At 34.8% G+C, this 26179-nt stretch overlaps 1 protein-coding gene across 2 annotated transcripts in view; it reads left to right on the top strand.

Moving 5' to 3' along the window:
* rabl6a (RAB, member RAS oncogene family-like 6a) overlaps positions 1-23481 on the top strand; it is a 31575-nt gene extending 8094 nt beyond the window's left edge. The window contains exons 4-16 of one of the 2 annotated variants that reach the window (XM_067407299.1): positions 527-574; positions 3315-3367; positions 4086-4177; positions 5794-5934; positions 7894-7999; positions 10432-10535; positions 11736-12112; positions 14264-14426; positions 14715-14918; positions 15369-15606; positions 16124-16310; positions 17460-17518; positions 19630-23481. In XM_067407299.1, the coding sequence (XP_067263400.1) occupies positions 527-574; positions 3315-3367; positions 4086-4177; positions 5794-5934; positions 7894-7999; positions 10432-10535; positions 11736-12112; positions 14264-14426; positions 14715-14918; positions 15369-15606; positions 16124-16310; positions 17460-17518; positions 19630-19830 (1973 nt within the window). In that variant the 3' untranslated portion in view covers positions 19831-23481. Of the gene's footprint in view, positions 1-526; positions 575-3311; positions 3368-4085; positions 4178-5793; positions 5935-7893; positions 8000-10431; positions 10536-11735; positions 12113-14263; positions 14427-14714; positions 14919-15368; positions 15607-16123; positions 16311-17459; positions 17519-19629 lie in introns of both variants that reach the window. The other variant, XM_067407298.1, reaches the window with a different exon arrangement.
* Positions 23482-26179: the final 2698 nt, after the last annotated feature.

Genomic DNA, 26179 nt, shown 5'->3' with positions numbered 1-26179 from the left:
CTCAAAGTACCGGTACTAATAAAATGAAGAACCGGACCATTTTAAAAAGAGGGTATCGCGATACTTTTCTAGTACCGGTATATCGTGCAACACTAGTCACAATAGACCTGTGATAAATTTTTGGGTCAACGCACAAGAGCCACTGATTATATGGTCTTTGATGAAGTTAAGTGGTTTATTTTCAAAGACCTAAAATAATTTATTTAAAAGGATAGTTCACCCAAAAAATTATCCCATGATTTACTCACCCTCAAGCCATCCTAGGTGTATATGACTACCATTATAAAGCTTGGAAGAGCCAGGATATTTTTAAATATAACTCCAGTTGTGTTTGTCTGAAAGAAGATAGTCATATACACCTAGAAGGGCTTTAGGGTGAGTAAATCATGGGATAATTTTCATTTTTAAGGGTGAACTATCCCTTTAAATAGACCCTATCAGAAAGGTCAGAGAGTATCGGAACCTGTTTACAACATTCCTTGACTTTATATTTCTGACTGTATTTTGTTTTCGCTTTTATCCACAGCTACAGATGATGTAGTGAAAGTTGAAGTCTGGGATGTTGTAGATAAAGGTGAGTCTTTAGAAAACACACTGGGACTAGTGACCCTTTTTTTTTTCTTACACTGTAGATATTTGCACTCGTGTGTGAACCTAATGAAATTGCTATTTTAGTATATTTTCAGCTATCTTTGAAGGAAAAGGATGTAATGTTGTATTTTACTTCTTTTTTGTGGTCTGCAAATACTTAAAGGGCAAAAGCTTCCTCTTCCAGAAGGTGTAGGTGAGAACTAGTAATCAAATAGTTAAACATTAAACAGTCTGTGTGTGTGTTTGCTGTGGTCTTCACCTCTCTTCTTTATAAAACTGTGCTCAGAATAGACATTACCTTCAGTAGTCTGTGCTGTTTTTAGACTCTAGATTTTAATATACTTGCCACTTTTTCCACTGTATGTTTATTTAAATAGCATTTGATATGTTTTTTTTTATAATACATTGCATTTTGTATTCATATATGTATTAAGTTTACAGCTTTTTAAAATTATTTTTAGAATGATCTTCTACAATGTCAAGTCTCCTCTGTCTACAGCACTTTATACAATACAGATCATTTCAAAGCAGCTTTACAGTGATAAACGGTAACATAATGATCAATGATGCAAACAGAATTCAGTTCTACTGTAAAGCAGCTCTAAAAAGACAATAGTGTCATTATTCCTCTGAAGTCAGTTTAGTGTTGATTCAGTTCTGTTCAATAACTGTAAAGTTCATCAAACGTGGAATGAGTTCATTTCAGCTATAAGCATCTCTGCAGAAAACAGTGATCATCCAGCTCAGTTCAGTTCTCATCCAATAGTGTCAGTGCAGTCAAGTCAATAATATTGCTGAATATTAGGTGTAAATATTAATATCATTATTTCAAACAGCCTTCTTTTAAAAGTTCGTCAGTGATGCATAAAGTGGAAATTGTGGTTTAAATTGTTATTGAACAGCAATATATATACAGAAATATTTCAGATATATCATAGTTTTCTTTTTACACTCTTTTTGAAGTAGTACAGACTTTTACCATGGTAACCATAGTTTTCATAAAAATACCGTATTATAAGTTTTGTTGGGAAAAAGATTGGACATTTTACACTGCTGAAAAGAGAACCCATCTGAATTTATGAGGGTTTATGGTCATAACAATATCTATATTAACTACAAGAGTAAACTGTGGTTACCATGAGAATATTTGCACAAGGAGCTGCTGCTGTTGATTCAGGTTTGCTCTAATTGTTTTCTATCTGCTATTGTCTTTATCAGTTTATATATATATGTATATATATGTAAATATTGAAATAAGGATTGAAAGAATAATGGAACACTGTGGTTAATGTGAATAAAGTGGTTTCTGGGAAGCAGGAATGAGACATATTTCTACTAAATCATCAGATAAAGAATGTGGTCACTCCAATATAATAATATAAAAATGCATTTTAGATGTTTTCAAAAGTAACTGCAATATACAGTATTTATTGTAGTTTATGTATATAGCATATACTGTACATGTTCTGTTAAAAAATACATGATTGGTAGGAAACCATTGAATGTTAAAATTTATAGGCATTTTAAGAAGGATATAAATTACTCGCTGAGAGTGTGTTGAGTCTGTCTTGTTAGATGGTTGAGCTTTAGAAAATCAATAATGAGATGCCTTTGAATGGATTTTTTGACAGTTACAGATTAAAAACAAAAAGGCGTGAATAAAGAACCTTAAACTCTAACACAAATAAACATTTTAGCATAAAACCTTTTTTCAGCACAATATGGTTCTAAATAGAACTGTTTTGTTACTATCAGTGTTGGGGGAAATGCATTACAAGTTTCAAGTAACTTGTAAAGTAATGAATTACTTTTAAATTTAAAACAAAATATATGAGTTACTTTATTTATTAAGTAACACAATAAACAAATTGTTTTCTCATTTATTGACTGACAGCTCTCCTGTTCCCATGTTGAGAGAAATAAAGTGCAGAGGCATTGTGTACATTGTGTAAACATGATGGTTATTCTAGACTAGTTCTAGTCTAAATGTAAGCAGGAGACGACTTGTCCTGCATTCTAAAAACTAAACTACTGTACAGGCATGAATTTGATTTTCCTTCAGCCTGAGGATTATTCATTCCACTTTTTTGGTGTGAAAGGGCCTTTACATTTGCCAAAAATAGAACTTTTTTGTTGTTATAAAAACAAACAAACAAACAAAGCCCAGATGAGAAAAGGTAACGCAAAAGTTATGTAATGCATTACTTTCCACAAAAAGTAACTAACGCAATTAGTTACTTTTTTAGGGAGTAATGCAATATTGTAATGCATTACTTTTAAAAGTAACTTTGTATTTGAATAATGTGTCAAATCAGTAGGGCCTGACCCCATAGTGACCCCAATGTCATGGGTTTGATTCCCAGCCAAGGAATGCATGAACTGATAAAATGTATAACTTGAATGCAATGCAAGTCACTTTGGATAAAAGCATCTGCTAAATGCATAAATGAAAATGTAAATAATATCCCATTGTATTTCTGAGTAATATTTTACTTTTGGATTGCTGTGACTGACTAGTTAACAAAGTCAGGGTTTCAGCAGTCTTGTGAAAACATTTAAAGCATCAGGGCAACATGCGTAAGAGGACACAAATTTTGTTGGTCTGCTTTGGTGGGTTCTGGATGGATAAGCATATGAATATTACTCTTCTCATATCTCAGACTCACAGTTGCTGAAGTACAGCCACGCTAATTGTAATAACTGTGTTTCTCCAACTACTGCAGGGAAAGGGAAAAGACGCGGAGAGAATCTGAAATTGGAAAATGAACCTCAGGAGGTATTCACTGCTGTTTTATTAAACAAGGAATATTTGTAGATATTTAGACTACCGTTGAAAAGTTTGGGGTTGGTAAGATTTTTTATTTATTTTTTTTTTTTTATGTTTTTGAAAGAAGTCTCTTCTGCTCACCAATGCTGCATTTATTTTATTCAAAAATACAATAAAAACAGTAATATTGTGAACTATTATTATTATTATTATAACAATTTTAATTGACTCTTTTCTAATCGAATATATGTTAAATTGTAATTTATTCCTGTGATCAAAGCTGAATTTTCAGCATCATTACTCCAGTCTTCAGTGTCACATGATCCATCAGAAATCATTCTAATATGCTGATTTGCACTATTGATTTTCTTATCAATATTGAAAAGTTCAAAAGAACTGCATTTGTTTGAAACAGATAGTTTGTAACGTAACTTTTGATCTGTTTAATGTGTTCTTGCTGAGTAAAAGTATTGTCTTAAAAAAAAGCTAACTTTTAAACTGTATTGTAAGCCTGTTTGACAATTACCTTGTGATTAATACTTCAAAGTTTTGTTTTAACTGAATCAAAAATGTATTATGTAATTAATCATTAATTAATAATTAATCATTAATTGACATCTTTCAATGTCTCATGATGTAATCTGTAAACTATATACAAGATGATTTTAATGTTCATGCAGCTCGAAACGCTTTTGTAATCTTGGAGATGTTTTTTTTCTCTGTGCAGTCAGAAACCGAGATGGCTCTCGACGCAGAGTTCCTGGATGTTTATAAGAACTGTAACGGCGTGATCATGATGTTCGACATCACCAAACAGTGGTAAGGAATCGGCCATTCCGTCTGTTTTTCCCCACATTCCACATTCACTCACTCCAAACCCCACATTCATTCTCAATCACCCTCTCCTGTCCCACCATCACTCCGTTCCCACCCCTGCCGCCCCTCTTTTTGGTCTGACAGCTATCGGTGGTCAGGATCAGGTGGAGGAACTGGGCGTTGGGTTGCAGCGGGTCATTGAGCGTCTCTTTCTCAGTAGAGTCGAGGCCACTGTCAGGAACAAAGAACGCAATGAAACCAATACCTGCAGCTCAGTGTCTCTTAAAGGTTCTGACTCTGTTTATCTCTCTGCTCATTGGATCTGCCTTGCATTCTGCTAACGGGTCTTTACTTTTTGACCCAAGCTCACCATCACAGGTGCCCGTTGTTTGCAAACCTGGGTTCTGCTTTATTGATAGGGCTGCATTTTTGCTTAAACCATTGGGAATGTTGTGACCTGCAGGTACTTTTTTGGTCTTTAGACCAACATTTATTCAGTGCCCCATTCTTTGTTCATTGCATTACAAGATCTAACATAAAGTCCTGATGATTCCTCGCTGTCTGATTCGGTTCTTCAAATACGCCTGCAATGCATGTACAATTCTTCAAATATGCGTGATTGGAATAACTGAATTGAGTTGAGATAATTGTTCATTCCTTATTCCTGTATTGATTGGAAAGCACTTTCTTTATTGTGACAGTTTTCCACATTTTCAAATAATAAAAAAGTTAAAGTTGATTTTATTTATATATATGTATGTATGTATATATGTATGTATGTATGTATGTTATATTAGAAATAAGAAGAATCTAGAATTCTGTCAAATCAGTAATGCAGTACGGCTACCTCAATGATCCATGTACGAAAAAAGGGGCCCAGCTCACTAAATAAATGTCTGCTTGTATGCCATCTTGATTTTTCTTAAGGTTCTTGGTCGTTATGTGACCAAAAAAAAAAAAAAAGTGGAGCTAAATTGTCATAAATAGCCACCCTTGTGTTGTTCGTGGTCACAAATGACCACAATTGGAAATGAAATATGAAAAATATGAAAAAAAGCAGTTATTGGGGGATACAATACAATCTACAAATCAGCCACAATGCAGAAAAAAACACAGAGCAGTGAAGTAACACAAAGCAAGTTTTTGCAAATGCTAGAAATAAAATCAATAATTCAGCCACAATGCAGTAAAAAAAGGGACTCAAAATATTATTGAACAAAAATATAAATTATTTATTTTACTGAAAATATTTCAGGTGTTCTATGTCTTTTGATCACCATGAACCACACAAGTGTGACTACCAAATGAACAATACCAGAGGGTTAATCCGAATTGCTTACCAGGTAACGGTAGAATGAAAAATGTGAAAGATGAACACACAAGATGAATTTATTGCTATGCTTTTTCATGCTGTTTGCTAATAAGATCCTGGCATTTCACTATGTTTTTTCCAACATATATAGGTGGTATGAAGTCTGGCAGTGATAAATCAGTTCAAAAATATCTCAAACTGTTCTGAATGTTAAAACTCACATTTTTAGATTATGATGTAGAAAATTGTGCAATACACAAGGAAATCACATGTTTTGTATGAATCATAGACTCTGTCTTTACTGCAGGACATTCAACTACATCCTTAGGGAGTTACCAAAAGTGCCAACACACATCCCAGTGTGTGTCCTGGGTAACCAACGGGACATGGGCGAGCACAGGGTCATCTTACCCGATGACATCAGAGACTTCATCAACAGTCTGAACAGGTGAGCAGTTCAATATTAAAGGGGATCTATTATGACCCTGTTTACAGGATGTAAAATAAGTCTCTGATGTCGCCAGTGTGTGTTTAAGTTTTAGCTCAAAATACCCCACAGATCATTTTTTATAGCATGTTAAAATTGCCACTTTTTGGGGGTGAGCAAAAATGCACCATTTTTGTGTGTCCCTTTAAATGAAAATGAGCTGGTGCTCCCAGCCCTCTTTCAAGAACAGGGCGGAGCTTCAAGTGCTCATGCTTCGGTATACTGGCAACAACAAAACAGAACAATCTCACTCACTAAAAATCTCAGAAACTGCCAGTAATGGTAGTAACTCTCATCTGACTGTACTGTGCATAATAAATGTGCGTTTATTAATTACGCAGACGGTGAGCATGGCGGGATAAAAATAACATCATAGCTCTTGTCTCCTGGTGCCTTCATGTGCTGTCAGAAATTTCATAATTTCCACTTCTAAAGTCGTGACTAGGAGCTCATCGCATTCAAGCGGGTGACTTCTTCAAAGGGTGTTCCTGTGCAACTTGTATTAACGATAATTAACGATAACGATAATTCTAAAAGCACATGAGTGTAGCATCAGTGAAAATGGCCAGAGACAATGTTAGCTTTAGCAACAATATAATTTATGGTACTTAATTTGTCTAGATCTGAAGTTTGCACACAAAGCGTTGGAATTGACCCATCTTTCATAATCAACCTTTTTGAAAATCCAGCATTAAAAAGACCCTTGTTTGTGAAGCAGTCCGACTCCAAATGATTGGTGCAAACATATAAGACTCTAGCAATTTTCTTCAGGACATTTCCTTCGAATTTTTCCTTGAATGTCCTCAGTGACTCAGATGGTGGGAGTCTATGGAGACTGTGCGTTTGTACATCCCAAAACAACACTTGTAATGCCTCTTTGGCGCAGACATTGTACAACTCCAGCTGCTACAGCAACTGCAGCCTTCTCTAGTGAGAACAGAAGAGAAGAGAAGAGGAGAGGAGAGGAGAGGAGAGGAGAGGAGAGGAGAGGAGAGGAGAGGAGAGAAGAGAAGAGAAGAGAAGAGAAGAGAAGAGAAGAGAAGAGAAGAGAAGAGAAGAGAAGAGAAGAGAAGAGAAGAGAAGAGAAGAGAAGAGAAGAGAAGTCTCTGCAAGAGGGAGGGGAAGTTATTCTGATGTGCATGGATAAATCATGTATAATAATTACTGCAATATTCCATAAAAAAATAAGTCATATTTGATTTTATGGTGACTTTAACCCTCAAAACCAGGGACTTACAGACCCTCTTAGTCCAAATCCATGCTTAAAGTAGGGCCCTATGAAATCCATTTTTTCATGAAATCATGAAACAAATTATGAAAAATGTAACAAATATTAAATGTTTATGGGCCTATGGAAACCATTTTCTTTTCTCCCAAATTCCGTTTTTATATTTACCAAATTCTATGATTTCCGTTTACATTTTTCTGGATTCCGTTTTAATGTTTAATTCCTAGGTCTTCAACCCTGCTCCCGGAGACCCACTGTACTTCAGAGTTTAGATACACACCTGAAGCAGCTAATCAAGGAGTGCAGGATCACTAGAAAAATCACAGGCTAGGTGAGCCGAAGCAGGTTGGAAATAGGACAGTGGGTCCCCAGGAGCAGGGTTTAATTAAATTGTCAAATTAATTAAATTCATAAAACGTTAACAATTTATTAATAATTTATCAAAAACAGTGGTAATCAAATAAAGGCATAAAACATGAACTATTTAATTAATCTTTTAAAATGTAATCAAATGAAAATATAACAATTCCTTTTATTTTTAAGTTCTACATTAAAAACTTTAAAGCCTTTTTTCCTACATAAAAAAAAAACTGTTACTGACAACTGACAAGTTAAAAACGTCTTTTATGAATAATGTTTGTGTCACTTATCAGCCAACTTTTCCCTAATCTCATAATCCTTTTTCATTTCAGACCTCCAGGCTCCTCCTACATCCACTATGCCGAGTCCTCCATGAAAAATGGCTTTGGTCTCAAATACCTCCATCGCTTCTTCAACATCCCATTCCTGCAGCTGCAGGTCAGAGGAAACTCTCAAAGTCACTTTAGATGTTTGCTCTCAGGTCAACGCTTAGCTAGTTTTAGTGTCATTTCAAGTGGAATCTTCACATCTCTTACATGGGGCTTTGAGTTCATCCATATTTTTCAGTGATGTAAGAGTTTGTGGATTATGGCAGGGGCTCTTGATCCTGATCCTGGAGATCTGCCTTCCCGCTCTAACAGATTTTCTGTAGTTTTCAGGGCTGAAAATCAGTGTGTGCCAAATCATAGTGCATTGAAAATAGTATGCTGAAGGTGCTGTTATGTATACATGCAAGGATGTACAATATCCATTTTTGGGCTAAAAGATTTACTTTTTGCAGTGCTGATAAACTATGTATGTCTTTGTCAGGAAGTGAAAACGGGAGAAATATGAAATTGCTCAATTTATGCATTTCATTCTGAGCAGAATCATTTGAATGCATATCATATTTAAGATTCATGGGAAACCTGGAAAAATCTTATATTATTTATATGAATTAGCTTTTATATTTATATTTTCAGTTTTCATTTTAATTTAAGTTTTAGTTATATTGTTATGTGATATTTTTTGTTTTATGGTTTTTTTTTTTTTAGCTTTTAGTTTAATTTCAGGTTAAGTACTTCAGTACTTTCATTTCAATGCTTCAACTAAAACTAATTTTATTTCAGTTAGTTAAGAAGACATTTCTATATTTTGTTTGTTTTTATTTTACGTTTTTCATCTAAAATATAATCTTATTTTATTTCAGCTCTATTTCAATTACTGAAACTTTATATATATATATATATATATATATATATATATATAATTTTAGTTTTAGTTTACAGTAACAACACTGATATTAATCACAAATGTGTGGAAAAATCCTGGAAATTAATTGGTTGAAAGTTGTGGGAACCCTACAGTAGGACCTTTTCTAGTTCACTCATTAGGCAGCTGTGGATTTAAGCACCCCTGCTTTATGTTCCTTAACAGATTTAGTCTTAAAATCAAGTTAGGACTAACATTAGCAGTAGCATTAAAATGTATATTTTTGACTTTCTTTAGTGTGTAATGTTGCTGTTTGAGCATGCAAAGGGTCTCCAAAGTTACAAAGCACAAAGTCCCTTCAGGGGGAGTTATTCTCTATATCAGTGTCACTGTTTCTGAACTCCCTGAAACGCCTCTATTGTAGTCTTGAGTTTTCTTCTGGGAAAGAACACGTCACAATATTCCTGATTTAAATAATTCCCGCCCAAAACATGTGCAAAATAAAGGGGCGGGGACTGGTTGAGTTAGTTAGTTAGTTAGTAGTGTGTTGATACTCGATGTTATGGTAAGGGGTGGGACATTTCCCAGTCACGCTTAAAGCAGCCGGCCAATCAGAGCACATTATGCTTTTCAGGAAGAGATGCTTCATAGAGACAGGAACTAAACAGAGCATTACTGACAGACTAAGAAGAGAAGAGCTGCAACCATGTAAAATATGAGAAAAATAAGGTGTTTTTAGGACATTCAAGCATGAAAACCTGTTCTAGTAGAGCCCAAAAACAAAATCAAGACTTTGTAAAAATGCCTTGTACATCCCCTTTAAAGTTGTTCATATGTATCCTTGTTATGTGTCTCTTGAGACTGGCTGAATGGCATTAATTAATTAGGAATGTTGAAATTAGCCTGGGGATCGATAGCGACTGCTGTGTCTTATGTGTCAGCGTCTCTTCCTAAGGTTACTCCACAGTAAGTAGGTTGGCAGACTAGTTTCAGTTTAATGCATTTAATTGATCTTGTTAGAGAAATTAACTTCTCCCTTTTAATTAACCAGCTCAGCAAAGACTGATAATAAAACACAAGACTAAGAGATACCCAAAACCATGAAAAAAGCAGATTATAAATGTTGTATCAGATACTGTATATGGATGGGTTTCATGGGGTTCTGGTTACTTAACAAGTCTGTTTATGATTCTTTTGTCTGTTGGACACTGTTGATCTTTCCCTGTTATACACAAGTCTCTATTATCAGTGAATATTGCTGACTTGTTGTTCAGATTCGCTGCTGTAAAGGTGATTCAGATGCCGCTGCTCAGAATCAGTCTGTCAAGCACAGCGTGTCAAACTCATGAAATTTTCAGCACTGTGCCTAGATCTGTTTTCCTCTCCTTGCTATCTTTTTCAGTCATAGTTTAAAGGCCACTTCGTTCTAACTTCCGTGACTTTGAACAAACTTCTAACCCTGCGTATCAATTCGGTCAGAAACCGGTTATTGGTTAGTGCATGTTTCTCAGTTGAGCTGTGGTGCTCATGCAGGTTTGAAGGTTTGTGCTTCTCTCTACCCATTAATTTCTAATCCTCATCTTAATTCAGAAATAATAAAGCAGGAAAGTGCTTATTTGAGTAAAAATGAGGTCGCTGTTGATGTCCTGTGGGTTTACAGTATGTGTTTTTGCTTGCAGAGGGAGACTCTGTTACGACAACTAGAGACAAATCAGCTTGACATCGATGCCACACTAGAAGAGCTCAGTGTTCAGCAGGAGACGGAGGACCAGAACTATGACATGTGAGTGTGAACCTCATGAACACTGTGAACACACATAAGGTACAGTATACATCTATATAGTTCACATGCATTTGGTAACGAACTGTGTGCTAGGTTAACTTTGCACATTCTCATAATTTTGTGAAAAGAAATTTTGTGAACAGTATTTCACCAGGATTCCACCAAAATGAAAGCTTGAGGTATTGACATGTTAAAAGTTAGAGTTTGAACGTTTGAAAAGTGAAGAATTTAAGACATAAATATTAGTATAGTAAATATTAATAGTAAATATTAGTTATGTGTATTCTAAAATAAAATTATCAAAATTAAAAAAAAAAAAAAAAAATTATATATATATATATATATTATATATGTATATGTTTTATTTATATATATGTTTTATTTTAACCAAAAAGACTGAAATATATTTATGTTGTAAATTGTAATTGTAGTCTTTTTGGTTGAAATAAAAACAATAATAATAATAATTATTCTATTAGATAATAATAGATAATAAATTAATAATAATAATATAATAATAATAATAATAATAATAATAATGAGGATAATTATTTTTATTACTGTTCTTTTATAAAACATGATAAATAATATTAATCACAGTGACACAAACTAATAGCATTAATATTATTTTTATTATTATTGTCATTATTTTTAATAATAGCAATAATAATATTATTAACAATGATAATTATTATTTTTATCACTATTAATTCTATTATAAAACATGATAAATTATATTAATCATAGTGAAACAAAAAAACACATTAATAATTTATTTTTATTATTATTGTTTCATTATTTGTAATAATAGCAATAATAATATTATTAACAATGATAATTATTATTTTTATTACTATTAGTTCTACTATAAAACATGATAAAATATTATTAATCATAGTGACACAAAAATAATGTATTTTTATGATAATTAATTTTTATTATGATTGTCATTTTTTTAGTAATAGTGGTTAATAGTATGCAGTATAAAGTAATAATAGTAATTATTATTGTGTTGATAAATTATTGAAATAGTAACTTAAAATATCAGAGCATCATGAGATGTCACACAGGCTCAGAATTCAGCAAAGCAAATTGCTGAAGCAAATCCCAATTTTGTCATTTATTCTGACCAAGAGCCGCCCACTAAGACAGCAATACCATTTTACGAACATTTTTCAAATTTCACTGCTGTTTTTGCAGATTTCTTGAGATGATGGAGGCACGCAAAGCTTATGGATCTCCGGTGCCCTCTAATGGCCAGAGCCCGTCATCAGGGTCCCAGTCCCCTGTGGTGCTGCCCGGTGCCGCCTCTCCAAGTAACTCCAGCCCCAGTACACCCCAGGCCCCTGTCCCTCTCCAGACCCAATCCGCCCCGCCGCCACCTCCATCTATACCACACCCTCCTGTCCAAATGACAGCCGCCCATGTACCACAAACACCATCTCAAACCCTGGAGCCTTCGCCCGCAGCAACGGTACCCACACCTGCCCAACCTGCACTTCTTCCTGCTCAGAAACGAGGCTTCATCTCACGCCTGTTTGGTTCGTCCGCTGCAGAGACTTCACCAGACAGACCAGGTCAGTACAAGTATACTTTAGGTACACTTTAAATATCTTGCATTTAAAGGCCGATATTATACAAAGATCATATAATCCTCCATCCAAAATGCTGAATAATGTTGCAACCTAAAATTTGGAACATCCTTCACATCAGGAGTGTGTCTATAATGCCTCTAAATGCTGTCTTTTTGAAAGTTTTTTTTAAAAAATAGATCTTTAGTTTACAGTTAGAATATTTACTCACAGACTTATAAAATGTAATGTTAGTCTAAATGACCAAAATGAACATCCCCAGTAAGTGGCTTTGTATAAAAGGGTCTCTTTACATACAATATGTACCTCAAAGGCCTTCGCAACATTTAACTTACACAGTTTCCCTAGTGTGATTTCAGATTTTAGTGTGTGTGTAGGTTTGCTAATGAATGAACTGTACTAAAGAGGGGCGGTCGTCCAGGGACTACATTCATTGCCTTATATACAGAATACCAATGAGACATTATCAGGCATCACTGGACCCGCTGCTGCACAGTCATTACGGAGAGCGGTGGACTGACAAACACACGCGCAGCTCTGCACCAGTGTATCTGCTGCTGCATTGCAGATCCTGGGGGATGGGTCCGATCAACACATATACACAGAAAAAAGTGTGTCAAATGGCTATATATGAATATCATTTACAAATATTTTGCTCATTAAGTTTGTGTTATTGTTCTGTGGATTGCTGGATGCAATTTGACAAATGTCTAAACTGGTATGAAGGATCCAAGATATCATAAATGATAATTTAGCATTAGTTCAGCATTCAAGATAGGGCTGTACGATTATGGCCTAAAATCAAAACCTCGATTAATTGAACATTTTACCTCGATTACGATTAATGAACGAGTATTTTTTTATTTTTATTTTTTTGCCCTCATAGTTCACTGACAAGGTTTGTACTGTAAATATGATTGACTTTTAAAAGGTGGGATATTTTTTCCTATTGAAAATATGATCTTACATAACAGCTCACTTTCAGCAGTTATTTTATCTATGCTCGTAACATTTCTTACAGATTTCTGCTCGTTGTAAATCAGATAAAGATAAATTAGCACAGTACCCGTACAAGTGATTGCGTGTGAATTAGTCATACCGTCTCTCTGTTCATTGTGAAGCTGTGGGTTGTAAATGGTTACTTCAAAAGTAGAAAATATATGCTATAAGAAGTTGAGTTTCTAAGCTCCTTTAGTGATAAATCACAGGACAGCGCTGACCAGTTTCTGTGTTCCTCTCTCTGTGCGCGCGATATTCACGTTTTGCGCAGCTACTATTTGTATGAGTGTTCCTGCCACTATGCAGCTGCGCGAGCACAGTAGCTCGGAATAATAATACATCTCGTCTAATCGCTTGAATGTACAAACCTTAAAACAAACACAACTGACAAAGTTTAGTGAAGACGCAAGGCTCACCGTTCACGCGCCATCACTGTGTTGAACCGGCGTTTATCTCCGTGTTTTGCTTTTATGCCACTGACTGGACGGGGCGGAGTCGTGGCTACACACACGCGGTAACGTTTTTAAGGGGAAAGTATTAACAGGATTAAAAAACCGAAATAACCGACATGGGAAAATTACGTCGGTTAGAGGTTCTGAATTTCGGTTTCGGTTACTTTTCGATTAATCGTCCAGCCGTAATTCAAGATGGTCCAGAAATCATGTTTGATCAGTTTTTAGTCATTTCTTATTAACATTTTCCTCTTTAGGACCTTTAAAATCTCTTTTATTCAACACATACATAGAGAGACTTTCTAATCACAGGATTGTGCAAAGTGTTGTTATAAAGCACAAATACTTGTACAAATACTTGTTGTGCCTTCATTGCTGCCATCATCCGTTCTTCAAATGTGGCTGAAAGTGTGCTGAGTGCATATGAAATGTACATATTCATATTCATTTCCTTTCTACGTTTCATGCGTTTCAGTGAATTTCAAATAATTGACTTGACTTCACTCTCTGCGAGTTTGTAACATAATTTGTGCATATTTTTATTACAAAAAAAATAAAAAATTCAGTCAACATGCATTTTGTAGAAATGCAGAAATGTTGACCAAATTGTTGCCATAAAGCTATAAGCAGTTGGATTATTGCATACATTAATTTTCAATCCTCTATGGTCTTTTATTTCCATCAGAAACTACAGGTTCTGAAGGCCCAAAGCCCTCTGGAAAGGTAAAGAGTGTGGATGACTTTGTGCCGGAGGTGGGATTGGACCGGACCTTTCTGGAAGACGGTGGAACAGCAGTTAAATCAAAGAAAAAACCTCCAGCATCAGCTCACATCCTGGACAGTGATAGGTGAGCTGTCATAACACGTTGTTTATTGTTTCCTAAAAACAAAAATCATCCCATTAGTTTCTTTGAGTATTACTGTTGTAATTTCAGCAGCTCGTATACTTTCATTTTCTCGTATCATCATGATTTTTCTGTCTCAATGATTTGGATATGGTTATGCTGACAAAAAACAATTGATGTTTCAGAAATGGACTGAGGCATTGATCGCAATAAGAGCAGGGCATTTATTAAGATTGGTTACATTTCAGTCTTATGTTAAACTCATGTAGAGTTTTCCTGTCTTTTCCTCAGTGATGGAGAGGGCCGGGGAAATCCTCTGGTCTCAGGCTTCCAGGATGATTTAGATCCGGATGACAGAGCGCCGTGCCAGCCTGCCCTTAAAGCGGTGGTCCCGAGCGTGGGCGTCACTCTCACGAGTGATGAAGAGGAGGAAGATTCATCTCTACCCTCCGTTGCCCTGCACAAAGGCATCGGCTCAGGGACAAACTCAAAGGGGTAAAAAAAAAATGCATGCAGAAATGCATCTTTCTTTTAATAGAAAGACTTCAGTGGGATACAGACATGTAGAGACCTGACCAGAATTTCCAGAAGATTTGTTGCACGGTTTAAATTAATTTACCTCACTGTTGATGAGCTTCCAAAATAGAAATTATTCCATCAGCAGAGAGACTTCTTTAATTTACTTTAATTAAATCATCGTTAATGAAGGCAAAACTAATTTTCATTTCTTGATAAAATTATTTTTCAATTAATGTTAATTTGGCACATGGGATGGATGGATGGATGGATGGATGGATGGATGGATGGATGGATGGATGGATGGATGGATGGATGGATGGATGGATGGATGGATACTGTAGTTACTATTGATACGATAGATACTTTTTCATAATTCATACAGGACCTCTTCATATTTTCTGTATAATCTGACATTTATTTTCTCAGATCTTCAGTGAACTCCATCAAACTGCTGCCAACCATGTCAAAACCAGCTGAGAGACCCCAAAGCCTGAAAACAACAGCAGGACCTGCAGTGCAACGACAAGGTCTAAAGACAGGGGGCGCTGTTGAGGTCAACTCAGATTCAGACCACGAAGCTCCGGTCTCTCAGCAGATGCTTTCATTTGTCCTGGATGACCCTGATTTTGAGAGCGAAGCACTTGGCGTACACAAGATCAAGACGGTAGAGAACCGTTTCTATGTTCTTGATTATTAATAAAATTTCAACCCATGGCCTGTTATTCCACACTGAAATCGTTATTTTAATATCATTGATATACTATTAGTTTTTATTATTTAGTTTTAATTGGATTTCGTTTTTTATATTTTCTGTTTTCATTTTAAATTTAGTTTTAGTCATTTTGTTCTGTGATTTGTCATTTTTATTATTACTTTTAAATATGTCTATATAATTTATTTAGTTTTAGTTTCGAAAATTAGAAATGTTGTCTTGGCAACTAGCTGATTTTTTTTTTTCAAATAATATATATATATATATATATATATATATATATATATATATATATATATATATATATATATATATATATTTGTTCTCTAAGGAATGTGAATCATCTAATGCATCTAAAGTCTAGTAAATACTCTCAATATATAAAGCTCACAAAAAATAATTTAGCTATTATGTATTTTGCCACCACATAATTCCCACTCATATTTTATGCTTTGTCTGTTTTTCATAGAGGGCATTTTCTGCACAAGATGACTTTTCTGATCGGTCGGATGATGGTTTTGTGTTAGCTGGACTCCCGGAGCCACACAAACCTGCTGCCTCCTCATTCAAGACCCTCAATAGTGACATTGACCTGTTCGGCCTGGGATTTGATGAGATGACACCTAAGAGTAAAGACAGCAGTGAAGACCAGGAAGGTAACATTCAGTAAATATTATCACAAATAAAGGGAATTCACACCCTCGTCATGATCATTATTTTCAGCCAAAGTAAATTAACATGTCCTATTTTTTTACTTTTAAAGTGGCCCTATTTATGCTATTTTAAAGGCTCCTAATTTTGTTTTGGAGTCTCCTACATTAGATTTACATGCATCCAAAGTCAAATATACATTACAGCATCATCTCTTTTCTCACAGTGACTGAAACTGTTCAGTAAAGGATTCAGTCTCTCTAAACCCCTCGTTTCCGAGAGCCTCCTCTGCTCGATTGACCAGATAGACCAGTATGTTGTGTCGCTTACAATGCGTGTCAGAAACAAAATGCCATTACCATATCTGAATTTCTGCTCCAGATCTTCCTCAACACTTGTACACAGTGATACGAACAGTAACAATGGTGTCAGTTTTACCGTATCAATTCCAGCTCAAGTCCTCATCCTTTGGAAGCACATGCAGAGTGAATTTGCTTTCACAGCACAGAAAACAGCATCTTCTCGATATTTCAACAGCATGAACCAATCTCTTCAGTGTTTGAGGGTGGGTCAAAGTAGATGTTGTTCATGGGCAGCCAATGAAGACCATAAGCTGGCATTATGCAAACTTGTTACAAACCTTCAAGCAGGAAGTAAAACTGGAATTACTGACTTGTTTCAGGTAGTTCAGAATAGGTTCTTTATATTCCTCTAATATCTAAAAAAGCGTAATACTTTAATGTAAGTGATGATTTAATTTATACTTTATATAAAAACAGATTGCATGTAGTGGATCTTTAAAAACATTAATTCTCCAAGTTATAGTAATATAGGTAAAACTAAGAGTTTATGCTTCAAAGAATGTCACGAATCCATTGATTTCAAAGGGGATGGGCATGGAGGAAAAATAAAAAAGTTTGTGAAAGTGACGTTATGCACACAAACCTTCACTGTAATACTCTGACAGCAGGTATCATCAAATATTTCTGTCTGTATTCTTGCTTTTTTAAACTAACCCAGATATTTCCACACCATCAAAAAGGATCTTATGCATCCCTCAAATGCTCTGTAAGGTCTTTTTTAAAATGTCTGCAGTCTTAAACAACTGGGTTAAAGGATGACGTGCACATTTCCAAGTCTGTTTTATCTTCCAGATAATGTAAGCAGACACTCCATAAAGGACAAGAAAAAGAAGAAAAAGAAAAGCAAAGAGGTAAGAAATGAAAAAAAACTTGACCATATTAGTGATAGACTGATATCAGTTAAACTTTTTTTCAACAATATTTCACTATTTTGAGATTGTATGGCTTCCAAAATCTACCAACAAGTTTGACAATGGATAGTGTACTGTTTTTGTTTTTACTTTTTTTTTTTTTTTTTTTGAGAATTTTGAGTAAATATTTTGTAAAGTGAAGTCATATATGTTATACAATACAGATTGTTTCAAAGCAACTTTAATAGGGCCTTATGAAATCCGTTTTATTTTTTCCCAAATTTCAAATTAATTATTTTTTTTCCGTTTAAATTTTTCTGGATTTTTTTTTTTTTTTTTTTTTTTTTTCGTTTACATTTTTTTGGACTTCATTGTAATGGTTCAATTAAATTTTAGTAATCAAAAAGCATGTCTAATTGATTGAAATCCTGAAACTTATACAAAAAAACAACAATTTATTCAAAGTTAAAAAAAAAAAAAAAAAAAAAAAAAAAACATTTTTTAGGGCCCTATGAAATACGTCTTCTTTTTTTTTTCTCATATTCCGTTTTATTTTTATCAAACTCTGTGTTTTCTGTTTTACGTTGTCTGGATTCAATTTTAATTGTTTAATAAAGCAATGACGCCAAAGAAGCCTTGGTTTACAGTGAAGGTGTAACCCTAAAGGTTGTAAACCAAGGCTTCACGGGGCTTATTGCTTTTATAAAACATTTACCACACATTAAAGGCAAAAAAATATGTATCAATGCAACTTTCATGAAGTAAAATCACTAAAAGCCTTCCTTCCACTTGAAAAAATAGTCCCTGACTGTGAACAGCAACAGAAATTACATTATTACGCCTCTAGATGGCGGCAAAGATTCTCTTTATGAGCGAGCCTCTCAGTCGCAAAGACTTTTATATTGAAACTTGTTGTGAACATGGAACACAACTCAAATGACAAATGCTTTGACTAGCGCTGTCAGTGTCAGCAGGGCACGGAAAACCCCATTAACTGTTAAAAGGACAAGATCGCACCGTAAATTCAAACAGATTTTTTTATTGTGAACATAGTACTGAACTGAAGGAAAATACTAAATCTGAATGCAGGTAATACACTCAGTTACTCGATCTCTCTCTCAATACTTGTACATAATACAGTAAGCTTCAATAAACAATATCAAATGAGAACCAACATATGTTTACATTGCTAATGGTGTTGTACAGTGATACACAGAACCGTTGGGTGAAGCGATCATAGCCATGTTGTATTTATAACTTTTTTTATAAATAATAAACAACAGTTACTTTTCATGAAATACACATGGAACCACAGCAACATTGGCGCAGTAATACTGATGTAATGAGGTCACAGGTGTATGTTTGTAGAGTAATTTACAAAGGCTTTGAACGTGGCTCAACCATTCAGAATCTATGGCCGGAACTATCTGTTTTATAATTAAACTGTAATTAAAAAGCATGTCTAATTAATTGAATTCATAAAAACAACTTTATTTTTTTAAATCAGAAATTCTGTATTGTGTATTTACAATTTTCTGGTACTCAAATGAAGGCATAAAACATTAATTTATCTTTTAATCATGAAATTAAACAAACTTTTTTCAAACAATGTGCTGTACAACCAAGCTTTACTGTTAAAATTAAAACTTGGAAGAATAATTGTGATTATTCATTAAAGTTTTAATAATATATTATTATTATTAGTGTTAGTTTTATTACATTGAGACTTGGCTAAATTCTACTGTACAACATTAATATATTTCTGTTACTATTTCTTCAAGTTAAACCAAACGTTTATTTTGATGGAGTTTCTGTGTGTTTATGATATGATGTTAGTTTTTCTCAAATGAAACGGTAAAATGCTCATGAAGTGAGCACGGTGTGCACGGTAAATGAAACCGCACATCTCCGCCATTCATTCACACAGAGACAGAACATGCAGGATTCATATTTAAATATTATTTTTTTGTGGTTTAATATTCAGACTCTAGTCTATATCTTGATTTGATAACTCGCTCTTATTAAAATTTTCTCGTGTGTCAGATTTTGTGGCTTGTGCACAAACTGCCTTTATTAGTGAAATTAACTGAAAAATCTTTATTTTTTTCTAGGAGGATGAGAAAAGCAGCAAAAAGCGACACAAACACAAGAAAAAGGAAAAAGATGAAGCAGGAACTGGAGATGAGAAAGAAAAAAAGAAGAAGAAATCATCAAGGACCAAGAAAGCAGGAACTGTGGATGATCTTGAGGCCTTCCTGGCAGGTGGAGACGGACCAGGAAACAGTGAGGGCGGAGATTATGAAGAACTCTAAAACTCCATCTAACCAATCAGGGTTTGACATCAACACCGTGTGACGTCGCCAGGTCATTTTCCAATCCATTCCACCTGTTTTTCAGTGCCTAACCTTTGAATTATCACAGCGTTTTTGTTCTTCCAGCATCGCAGCTTTACGTTGTGCTTTCTCAAAATTGGTACATGGCACCGTTGTTCACCTCATGCCGTTTTCCAAAGTGTATCAGTATTTTCAGACCTAGCATTTTTTCGGCAAGGACAAAAGCAGATTTCACCTGCTGCTTCAATGGATCCAGATTTTATTCCGTTATTAACTGATACAAACTCATTCCTGCTGGGAAGCCCATTGACTTGAGGTCACTTTTAACTGTATTGGTTTTGTTTTGTGTGTGTCTGTCAATGTGTGTCTATATATTTGTCCCTGAAGGCTTTTGGCAACTCTGTGTGTGCTTGCATTTTAATTTAGCAAATTTGTAGAAGGATTGATCAGACTTTCTGTTCAAATCCGCACAGCATTAGGGCCCTCAATACAGGAGCAACACTAATTTCTGTGAAAATCATTGGAAAAAACTATTCTTTTCTCAGTCTCGAGTCAGATTTAATTGAATCGTTTTGGTCATCTTTTATAAATGTAAGAATACAACATTCTTACAGTTCATGTATAGTTTTCAAAAAAAATTGCACAGAAGTTCGTTCTGCTCATGCATCATGAGCCCTGATATCTTGTGGCATTCATTGTCTTCCAGACGCTATGCATCATCATATCAGACCCACAAATAATCAGTTGGTAACTATTAATTAATAACAAAAGCCGCTTTTGCCATCAGTTTCTTTCCATTACTGCCTTAAATTGTTTTACACTTAACGAAATGAAAGCCTTTATAGAGCAATTCTATAAAGTTAATTAATGGCTGAGGCTCTGACATACTTTTAACACTGACAGAATTACTGCCAGCTGAAGAGACACTCTTTCAGCAGTCAAAATCATGTTTGTAGTTAGATATATGATAAAATTACATCAAGTCAGTCAGATTTTTATTTATATTTATGCATTTACTAAACCAGTATTATTATTCTAATAATGTGTTCTAAGTTCCATAATCATAGTTTCTGGTTCTGGTCAAAATTCTTCTTCCTCTTCCTCCCCTGTCCTGTCTGGTAAATGTGTCTATTTCCTTTGCTGTATATCTTTATTTTTGATATGGCTCGTGTAACTTGATAGAAGTTGTGTGTAGACCTAGTGTTTTAGATTAGTTGGTTTGACCTGTTGTCAAAAGTACCCACTTCGGTACCAAGTTGGTACTGAAATTTAAAAAAAATTACGATACCAGCATTTCCCCCTAGCATTTTGAGCTCTGTTGAGCGGATTCTTAAACACCTCTGATTGGCCATTGTGTCCACATGCTCAACAGATATGTCTGTGATTGGCTACAATGATCAACGCTTAAAAAACATGTCGTTCACCGAGCACTTACCCACGGGAGCATTAGAAAGCAGGCGTCTATCAGTGAAGAGCGTCATTGATGTCTATTTACAACACGTTTTTGAAGCGTTGATCACTGTAGCCAATCACAAACATATCTGTTGAGCATATGAACACAATGGCCAATCAGAGGTGTTTAAGAATCCACTCAACAGCTAGGGGGAAATGCTGGTATCGTCACATTTTCAATACTGAATTGATACTGAAGTCGGTACTTTTGACAACCCTACATTGTCTCTGGTCCTGTGATTAACCCTTTATTGCTTATTTAATGGCTGCCCATGCACAGAAATTTGTACATTTTAACAGCCCTGTTTAAATTACTAAATGTAACCAAACAGAACTGATCTAAAAATTATCAAAATATTTTTCCCTCATATATTTGCTTGACTAGGTGACCTAAAGCAGACGAAAATATGTTTTAGTGAAAGTGTAGAAAAACAATTTATAAACATCTTGAGTGTATAATAGTGAAAGTAAAATTATATTTTGAATGCACACATTTAAACTTTATAATATCACACTAAAACTGGAAAATATTTTGGCTTCAAATGATCCAATAATGTTTTGGTGAAAAGTTATATATAGACAAACGATTGTTTACTCCTAATGGGCGTCATTCATGAAACCGGATCAGAATTGTTCTTCAATTGTTGCATCAAATTGAGTGTAAAATGACCATTTTTGTAAGAATGATTTTAAATTTTGCTTGTGTTTCATGAATAATTTCCTAGTGTTTACTTGCAATGCCCCCTTTTTGCTTTTATTTGCATCATGTGTTGATAAATGATAACCAGATAATTCAATTGTTGCATCATATTGAATGTTAAATGACCATTTACGTAAGAATGGTTTTACCAACGATTGATTCTGCTCGTGATTCATGAATGAAGCCCAATGTTTACTTGCAATGTCCTCTTTTCGCTTTTGTTTTCATCATGTATTGATAAATGATAACCAAATCATTTCAGGAGTGAATTTTATTATAATGAACTAGACTGTAGTGGAATCTGATTGGCTCCATCATTTCAAATGGTTTCAATGGATTTTCTATTTTTCAATTATTATTTTTATTATTATTGGGACAAAATAACAATGTACTTTCCGCCTTCCAATAGAAGGTCTTGTTTTCGGTTTGACGGTACTACGGACATCTACCTTGGCATCAACCTTTGAGCCTGGTTGTTTCGGCCCAAGATATTATTCTCTACAGACTGTCCCGCTACAGCTTTCCCTCAGGCACAGCAGTGCCGACAACTGAATGTTGATTCCTGCTCGTAAAGATGTTTTTCCCGAATCCCCCAAGGAATTCTCAAAGAGGGACGGGCGACTAGCCATTAAATGACGGTACGTTTAAAGACCTGCAGATTTCCGTGCGTCTCTTGCGACCATCGTCTGTGTCTCTTAGGTCGTTGCAAATGGAGCACGGCTGCCGGCTCCACATGCGCCACCGAGACCATGTGATGCATCACGCTGTCACCATGGAACCGCTCGCCTGGGAAAACTGTCTCTACACGCTCACTGTGATAAATAGTCACACTCTCCTGGATATATGAGTACACTGTTAATACTCTCACCCCAAACCAGCAAAAGGGCAGAAGTGCGCACCTCGAACACATATCAACTTCCTCTTTAGTATGATTGACTCCAAAGGGCCCTTGATTTATTTATTGATCTCTCTGTTTGGCATGCATATTTTTTTTTCCCACCGTTAAGTAAAGAAGGAGATGGGAAATGAACTCATTGGTGCTGCATTAGCTCTGGACTGCATGCAGTCACCGACATACTTCCTGCACAGCGTTTCGCTACGACTGCTTTTATGGACCGAAAATATTTGGGAACACTAGTTTTAATCCGTAGATTGGTTTTAGTTTGTTCATCCAGCATATATGCTTTCCAAAACCTTTGTTTGGGACCATAAATGGTTGTGGTTGCCTATTTATTTTTTGTTACCCTGTTTCACTACCCACAGTGTTCATATTTGATTTATGTGTTTCAACTGTGAAATAAATGCAAGCGAAATTTGACCAGGTTTGAAGTTTACAGTGATGTATTTGTATCGTAATGATATATACTTGACTTCAACATTGTGTTGTTAAAAGTGCAATAGGTGATTTTCTACAGAAACATTTTTTTGTTATACTGGTTATCACTTTGTTAAACGGTTAAATGCATTTTTATAAATTTATATCGTATATGGAAGGCGTAGGACCATAAAATATTCATCCAATTATTATATTCAGTCTGAATGAAATAATACGATGTCCTACCTGCCTGTCAGCATATGTTTTAACATACCCTCGTGCACCCTGTTCACGCAGACATCATACGTCAAAGTCACGGTGTCATGAGAAATCGAGTCCCCCCAAGGAATCGGGTCTCCTTTAGGGACCCAGGTGGAAATGCCTGATCAAAAGTTATCATGATGTTTTGACTAATTATAACCTATTTCACTATTGTATGATGTTTATTACATTAAGTGCACAAACAACATGCTTGAAATATAAAACTAATCCCTATGTATTGCATATTAAAGCAAACTGAAAACAGATATTGAAAGCAAAAACATACCTAGTATAATATAAGCTAAGCTAGCAGGTTAATCGGGTAAATGTATGCTATGCTAAAAAAACATACTAGTATATGAACCATTAACATTAATGGTCATTATAACACATTTTAAATGATATAATTCATAGTCAATGCATAATTACTGCAATTAAGAGATGGCAACCCGTGACGTTCTAACCAGAGCTGTTCACGTCCTCAGAATCGGTATTATGCGTATCCATGTCAACAGTATCAACACCTGAGGCGTGGCTTTTCAATGCTAGCAGGCTAACGTTAGCATTTCCCAGATCACCTACTGCACCTTTAATCATACAGGCTACAGCTACATTTCGTTTCAGTGTTTTCAATGCAGCATTCGGTGTATTGAATTTCTTACACTTTCTTGGTGTTGTTTTTTTTTTTTTTTTTTTTGAATCACATGAAGAAATACCCAGGTTGTTTTTCTCAGTCTCTCAATCATCTTGCTTGTTTCTGCTTTTCTAGATCATTTTAGCATCAACTTTAACACTATTCATGTGTTGCCTTGCCCGAACTGCTGTTTTTGTTCTGGAAATGCTAGTCTAGATTAGTGTACTGTCCAATCTACATCAAGGACTTGCAAGTTTTTGGTTGTGACACTTTATGGCCACTGGAGGGAGCAGTATTTGATCAATTTATATAGTTAGCAGGTTTAAGTCAACATGTAAAGTTATGTTGTGTTTGGATGCATTGATTGATTGATTGATTTATTGTTTTTTATTTGTTTATAAGCAATGCACAGTGCAGTTTTTCTGTATTTTAACTGAATCATTTTCAGTATACATTGCTGATAAAGGCAGTCATTAATGCCAACTTCAGCCATTTCCGTAACTCTTATTTATGCTACAAAACTGTCCTTCCTTGTCCTTCTCTTCACCCTTCTGTGTTACTGACTACATTAACTTTGTGGCCTCAGTCCAGGAGTATGTTGTAGGTTATTTTAACTTGATGATTTCTATGGACCACATCCGTGGCTTGCTGTCGATTACCATGGACTGTCATTGATATATTTGGCAGATGCAAAATCCAAAGTGCTTACATTGCATTCAACCTATACATTTTATCAGTACATGCATTCCCTGGAAATCGATCTCCTGACCTTGGTGTTGCTAGCATCAAGGTGAATGGCAATGTGTTTACATTAATTCACATCCACCTAGAAAAGTGGTCACACATTGAAAGACTAATTTAAATATGTACATTTCATTAATATTATTTAATGAATAGTCAATGAATGCGCATTATATTTATACTTAAATTATAAGTATATTACTTTTAAAAGTTTTTCTGTTCAATTTGATCAAATGTAAAAATTAATTTTACTCAATATTATCTGTGGCCATCAACAACAGGCGATAGACATTCAATATTCACAGTTGTTTTTAAATATATAAATATTTTTATTAGCAAAAACAAAAGTAATTCTTTGTATAGAGTCAGTATTTTCTACATTTTCAGTCTCTACTCAAACATCTTCACAAACTTGCACTACTGAAGGAAGGAACAGAGTCGTATGTAGAGACCAGAATATCACAGAGATTTGAGGACGGACTCTTTTGACTTGGACCCGTAATGTTGCTGTGGTTTAATTGCACATAGTATGTTTTTGTTGCCAGGTCAATAGAGAGAATTCTGACTGACAGCAGAGACAGCCAATCACAGCTAAATGCAGAGAGAGACATAAAAATTGTAACATACAGCCATGGAATACATGTTTTCATTAACTTATCGGTTATGCCTTTTTACCTGTAGCAATGATGTCATGCTATTATCTTCTGAACTATGGAAAGTTGCACTATATCCATGGATATAGTGCAACTTGATGCATAGATGCAACTTCATAATGTACTACAATGTAGTATTATTTTGCAAGTCATCTATGAAAAAAGCATAAAAAATTGCATAAAACAGTCATGCATAATTAACTTTTTGTAATTAACCTATATTAACCCTGTAAAGCCTTACATTTGAAATAATAGTCAGATTTTTTTTTTTTTTTGAGTATCATATTTGATACATAAGGCTTTAATAACTAATAATATAATCTACATAAAAAAAAAAATATATATATATATATATATATATATATAGCAAGATATTGTACCTTTTTATAGCAGGATATTGTAACATTGCATGTATCCTTCGCAGAAAAGTCAATCCCAGAATATTTTTTATGAGAAAGATGGCAAATTAAATAAAATGCTGAGTAAAAATATATTTTTATTTTATTAAATATTGAAAATTACCATTAAATTACTGCTTAACGTGCTAACATCAAATTCTATTGTAGTTTCTT

The sequence above is a fragment of the Chanodichthys erythropterus genome, chromosome 13, assembly GCF_024489055.1.
Source record: "Chanodichthys erythropterus isolate Z2021 chromosome 13, ASM2448905v1, whole genome shotgun sequence".
Taxonomy (NCBI): domain Eukaryota; kingdom Metazoa; phylum Chordata; class Actinopteri; order Cypriniformes; family Xenocyprididae; genus Chanodichthys; species Chanodichthys erythropterus.
The sequence above is the reverse complement of the archived record's forward strand: the minus strand, read 5'-3'. Positions and strand labels throughout refer to the sequence as shown.